Here is a 6,617-nt window from a genome sequence, read left to right on the forward strand (position 1 = left end):
GGGCTGCGACCTCCCACCCCTTTGCAATCTGTTGAGGTTTTGTATCCTTCCTGTCCCTACAGGGCATGTTGGAAGTATTTGTTTTACTTGTTGCCTTGTAAGAGGCCCTTTTGGTATGGAAACCAGTCTGGGTTCTGCTGCTGTGAGCTGCAGTGAGAACAATGTGAATCAAGGGTATCGTGCTTTTGCCCGAAACATCGATATTCCTGCTCTTCGGATGCTGCCTGACCAGCTGTGCTTTTCCAGCACCATACTATTGACTCTAATCTCCAGCATCTGCAGTACTCACTTTCGCCAAGTGAGAGCAATGTGTCACACAGAGATGCTGAGCTGCCCAGGAGTTGGAGCAGAGCTGTTCAGAACATTCCCCCCAACCTTCCTTTCTCTGAGTCTCGCTGTGCTCTGGCTGCTTTCAGTCTGTTTGCTCAGCACTGTCACTGAACAACAACAGTTTAATGTACACACTCTCAGCCCAGCTGACTGGCTCAGTCTGGTTGTAAACTGATGCTGGGATCACAGTGTATCGTCATCCAAGCTGTCAATCATCCATGATTTGGAGATGCTGGTGTTGGACTGGGGTGTACAAAGTTAAACATCACACAACACCAGGTTATAGTCCAAAAGGTCTAGTGTGCCTCCAATTAAACCTGTTAGACTAACCTGGTGTTGTGTCAATCATCCATCAAGGCTGAGGTTCCACGTTGTGCAACAGGAAGGGGAACTTTTCACAGCTCTGTGAGCAGCAGCAATGCTTTTCGATCACCTCACCAAACAACTGAGCAAACCAACGCAGGGTCCCTGGGGATGGATGGTGAAAAAGTTCTTAGAGGGGAAGGGTAAATTGGTGGAAGTGAATGCTGTCAAACTGTGTGACATTCAGCCTGAGAGTGTGGTGCTGGAACTGGGCTTTGGACCAGGGCTCGGTCTGCAGGAAGCTGCTAAACGCCTTACGCTGCCGAAGGGCAAGCTCTATGGGCTGGATTACTCTGAATACATGTACCGTGTAGCCAGCAGGAGGTTGCAGCCTGATATTCAGACCGGGAAGGTGACATTGTTTCACGGCAGTATGGAACATATCCCTCTGGAAGACAACGTGGTGGACAGAGTATTTCACTGCAACTGTTACTACTACTGGCCTGATCTGCAATCTGGATGCAGAGAGATTTACCGAGTTATGAAACCAGGTAGAGTGTTGTGCTGGTAAAAACAATGACTGCAGATGCTGGAAACCAGATTCTGGATCAGTGTGCTGGAAGAGCACAGCAGTTCAGGCAGCATCCAAAGAGCTTCGAAATTGACGTTTCGGGCAAAAGGGCTTTCGAAGCTCTTTGGATGCTGCCTGAACTGCTGTGCTCTTCCAGCACCACTAATTCAGAGAGTGTTGTGCTGGTCAATTCTGAAAAATCCTATACCTCAAGGGAAATGGTGCAGTCAGGATGGAATGGTGGGGTCACATATCAACTAATCTCCCTTGATTGACATGTCACTGATTAGCCTGGTAGTCAAACGCAGATTTACTTAAAGTTAGAGAGACTACAATAGCTAAACGACGTATGTGAGTTTTCTTCTGGAACTATGAGGGACTGGTGCATGAATGGACACTCTTCTGTAACCTCTCCTTACCCCATCCATATAACTCCCTCACCATCCTGACCAGCAGCCACAGATTCTCTGGTCGAGGAAAAGCATCTTTAAAAATAGAATCCACGCCCAATAATTATGTAATCAGTCAATAATTACAACAATATAGTCAAGTGGGTGGCAGGGTAGCACTGTGGTTAGCACTGCTGCCTCACAGCGCCTGAGACCCGGGTTCAATTCCCGCCTCAGGCGACTGGCTGTGTGGAGTTTGCATGTTCTCCCCATGTCTGCGTGGGTTTCCTCCGGGTGCTCCGGTTTCCTCCCACAGTCCAAAGATGTGTAGGTCAGGTGAACTGGCCATGCTAAATTGCCCATAGTGTTAGGAAAGGGGTAAATGTGTGTGTGGGTTGCGCTTCAGCGGGTCGGTGTGGACTTGTTGGGCCGAAGGGCCTGTTTCCACACTGTAATGTAATCTAATCAATAGTACAATATAAGAGGAGGAGCTCAGCCCATTGTTACAATTCACTGGGGTACTGCTCTGGAAATCAGACCCCACGATTCCTGGAGTCATTCGCTGCATGGAAAAGGTTTTCTCATGTCATTTTTGCTTCTTTTGCCAATTACAAACCATCAGTGCCTTCTCATTCTCGATATTTTCGCAAATGGGAACATTTTCTCCCTATTTACTCTGACCACATCCATTGTGATTTCCAGTACTTTGATTGAATCATAACCATCATTGAGCAGCTTCAAAGCTGCGGGCTGAAACACCATACTCGACTGACTGAACCTCTCAGATTTCTGGACCAGTAGCAATTCCTTGAAAGCTGCTACTTGACTTTGCTATGGATTGTTCATGCATTCTGAGGTGTCAATGTGCAATGAACCCAGTGCAATGAGGTGGTAGGGAGGGGCAATAGGTAGAGGCCAATATTCCTGCCCTTAATTATCCACAACCTCCTGTTCATCACAACCCTGATTCTTCCAGAGTTAGATAATCCAGGCAGTAGGCAGGATATTTAGTACCCACCATGATGGGATGAGGGCTGTAGCTACAAATCGCCCCACTGGCTGACATGCGGACCTGAGGCTCCTTCCTGCCTCAAGGCCATTCTTTCACGTGTGGGTAGCTCATTAACAGTAGCCAATTCAAGGAAGCTGCTTTCCAGCAGGAAACTGCCCTCTCCCAGAGGCTTCCCCCTACTCCCTGAGTCACCGGAGCAGCCATGAGCCAACTTGAAGGGGCACTCCCCAGCTTCCCTTCATTGCTGGCCTGTTTGCTGAATCTTTTTTTTCATTAAGACTTTGACACATTCATAGAAAGGGATCTCCATATTGAAGCCCTCTCTCTTTTGTTATCTTCCCTTACAATCAGCTGCTCTTCCAATGCTGGAAGCCTTCTAATTGGTCTTCCACATTTGTTTTGATGGTCAAGGAATAAGTGTCTGAGCTCGATAAGAAGAAGTCCCCTCGAAAATCCCAGCTCGTGACTGTTTCCACTTCCCACTTAACTTCTGTTCCCTCACCTCAGAGGACAGTAGGCCACTATATCTGCTTCCAAAATCCCCACCATCTTGACTCCACTGGTGTGATTACTTCTTCACTAGAAGATCTTGACATTGAGATTCCTTCTTTACATACCTTCCAAGAATTCAGAAAGCTGAGTATTTATCTGTTATTTGACAGGGGGGCTGATGGTCACCACCTTGACCCTGGAAGCTCTGAAGAAAGTCGTTGCTGCTGGATTGTTGAAGGACACAAAATGGCCACCTGAGCCATACATGGCTGCGCTCCGTGACACGGGATTTATCGATGTGTACATGGACCACAAACAAGACAAGGGGAAACTCTTTCAGGCTATCTTTGCAAAAGTAAATAAGCCCTGAGTGTGCTGCAGACACTGACACCTGACCAGCTTGTTAATTTGTTGAAGGTGTTGGCCCCCTGTGTTCTCTGTCTATGCCATGATATTTAGATTGATTCTAACCTAAAAAGTGAGATAACGGAGTTTTACATGAATTCATGCAGGTTTTGAGCTCAGAGTTCTACATGATTGCATGCAGACACAGACAGACAAAGACCCACATGCACACATATATTTTGTGGGGTGAATTTGTACTTGCAGGGTTACATTGTACTTTGCTCAAAAACTGCATGCATTCATGTTGAACTCTGAGCTCAAAAACTGCATGAATTCATGTAAAACTCCATTATCTCACTTTTTAGATTAGAATCAATCTGAACATCAGGTCATAGACAGAGAACACAGGGGGCCAACACCACTCTCCACTTCTTCCTCCGCTACATTGATGACTGCATTGGCACCACCTCGTGCTCCTGCGAGGAAGTTTAGCAATTCATCAACTTCACCAACACATTCCACCCTGACCTTAAATTTACCTGGAGCTCTGACACCTCCATCCCCTTCCTGGACCTCTCCATCTCCATTAATGACGACCGACTTGACACTGACATTTTTTACAAACTCACCGACTCCCACAGCTACCTGGATAACACCTCTTCCCACCCTACCTCTTGCAAAAATGCCATCCCGTATTCCCAATTCCTCCGCCTCCGCCGTATCTGCTCCCAGGAGGACCAGTTCCACCACAGAACACACCAGATGGCCTCCTTCTTTAGAGGCCACAATTTCACTTCCCACGTGGTTAAAGATGCCCTCCAACGCATCTCGTCCACATCCCGCACCTCCGCCCTCAGACCCCACCCCTCCGACCGTAACAAGGACAGAACGCCCCTGGTGCTCACCTTCCACCCTACCAACCTTCGCATAAACCAAATCATCTGCCGACATTTCCCCAACCTCCAAAAAGACCCCACCACCAGGGATATATTTCCCTCCCACCCCTTTCCTCCTTCTGCAAAGACCGTTCCTCCGTGACTACCTAGTCAGGTCCATGCCCCCCTACAACCCACCCTCCCATCCTGGCACCTTCCACTACCACCACAGGAATTGTAAAACCTGCAACCACACCTCCTCCCTCACCTCCATCCAAGTCCGTAATGGAGCCTTCCATATCCATCAAAGTTTTGTCTGCACATCCACTAATACCATTTATTGTATCCGTTGCTCCTGATGCGGTCTCCTCTACATTGGGGAGACTGGACGCCTCCTAGCAGAGCGCTTTAGGGAACATCTCCGGGACACCCGCACCAATCAACCACACAGCCCCGTGGCCCAACATTTCAACTCCCCCTCCCACTCTGCCGAGGACATGGAGGTCCTGGGCCTCTTTCACCGCCGCTCCCTCACCACCAGATGCCTGGAGGAAGAACGCCTCATCTTCTGCCTCGGAACACTTCAACCCCAGGGCATCAATGTGGACTTCAACAGTTTCCTCGTTTCCCCTTCCCCCACCTCAGCCTAGTTCCAAACCTCCAGCTCAGCACTGTCCCCATGACTTGTCCTACCTGCCTATTTCTTTTCCACCTATCCACTCTACCCTCCCCCCGATCTATCACCTCATCCCCTCCCCCACTCACCTATTGTACTCTGTGCTACTTTCTCCGCACCCCCACCCCCCTCTAGCTTATCTCTCCACGCTTCAGGCTCTCTGCCTTTACTCCTGATGAAGGGCTTTTGCCCGAAACGTCGATTTTACTGCTGCTCGGATGCTGCCTGAACTGCTGTGCTCTAACAGCACCACTAATCCAGAACCTTCAACACATTGTCCAGCTATCACCATTGTTAACAGCTAATCCGAGAATGCAACTTTTTCAATAAAAGGTTTTGTGATTTACACATGAAAGATGTGAAACTATCACGGTATTCTAACAGATGAAAGGCTTAACAGACAATCAATTTTTCAATGTATAATTTCAGTTACATCACACTGTAAATTTTTGCTATAAATTCTGTGTTAGGATTGAGCCCTCCACTACCACCGGATGAAGGAGCGTCGCTCCGAATGCTAGTGTGCTTCCAATTAAACCTGTTGGACTATAACCTGGTGTTGTGTGATGTTTAACTTTGTACATCCCAGTCCAACACCGGCATCTCCAAATCATGACAAGAATACAAGACAAACCCTAACACTGTACAAAGCAACACCAAAAAAAGGCAAAAAACCCCCCCACAAACCCCCCAAAATACAGAACAGCTATGCTCAACACAAAGTTCCCAAACAAAGGAACAGGAGCATTGTATATATACCTGTGTTAGCTCAGGAGACCCCCTCCAGGGTCCAGGGCTTGACAAATCTAACCATCCTGGTTAAACAAACACCCTAGTTAAGATAACTGACAAATCTATATCCAAATAACTCAAGTCGGGCTGCCACTCCCCTACTTTTAGTAGTAAAGGATGAAAAGAATACCCTGTCATAACCCTCCTGTTGTTATTTCAGGTATTCCCCATCATCAAGATGGGTTTCCTGCAACAAAGCGATATCAACCCTTTCCCTCTTAAGGCTCAAAAGCACCATTTTCCTTTTAACAGGCGATTGACTTTCCTTAATGTTCCAGGTGCACCATTTAATAAGACACGTAGCCATATCCCCTTTCAGACACCCTTCAACCCCTCAGAGTGAGAACCCTGCTTACAAAGCGCCGAGCAGAAGTAAATAAAGACTAATAGAGTCAAAGAACTATATATACAAAAACTACTCTATCATAAATATAAACAACTATTACTACCAAAAAACTACAAAGAAAATCAACTATAAAACTTTGAATAGAAGACTCTTCCCCCTGCCCATAGGGGGCACTCATCCTACCCATCCCCTCCTTCACAGCTCCTTCAAACCCAGACTGTCCCCAGCCTTAGGCCAGAAAAAAAACAAGGAGATGATCCTTAAATCAACAGGAAATCAAAGTGAGGATGTGCACTCCACCCATCCCTGGCTTCATGTCACCCTGACTTGTGACCAAAAGAGAAACAGAACAAACAAGAAAAATGGGAGAGACAACAAAGAACATCCACAAAATTTCCCATCAGAAAATCCGGTTATTAAAAAAAAGGAACAACTTATTCCAAGGTCTTTCCCCCCTTTCCAACAAGGAAAGTATTAGGGAGAAAG

At 47.1% G+C, this 6,617-nt stretch overlaps 1 protein-coding gene across 1 annotated transcript; it reads left to right on the top strand.

Annotated features, from left to right (window-relative positions):
- The first annotated feature begins 691 nt into the window (after positions 1 to 691).
- LOC148145171 (uncharacterized) lies at positions 692 to 5,545 on the top strand. The gene is made up of 2 exons (XM_087973817.1): positions 692 to 1,184; positions 3,268 to 5,545. The coding sequence occupies exons 1-2, from the start codon at positions 749 to 751 to the stop codon at positions 3,465 to 3,467; spliced, it is 636 nt and encodes a 211-aa protein (XP_087829943.1). The 5' UTR covers positions 692 to 748; the 3' UTR covers positions 3,468 to 5,545.
- The last annotated feature ends 1,072 nt before the right edge of the window (positions 5,546 to 6,617 follow it).

Source organism: Chiloscyllium plagiosum, unplaced genomic scaffold (genome assembly GCF_037043375.1).
Source record: "Chiloscyllium plagiosum isolate Xiang-an unplaced genomic scaffold, Cpla_swu_hap1 HiC_scaffold_26, whole genome shotgun sequence".
Taxonomy (NCBI): Eukaryota; Metazoa; Chordata; class Chondrichthyes; order Orectolobiformes; family Hemiscylliidae; genus Chiloscyllium; species Chiloscyllium plagiosum.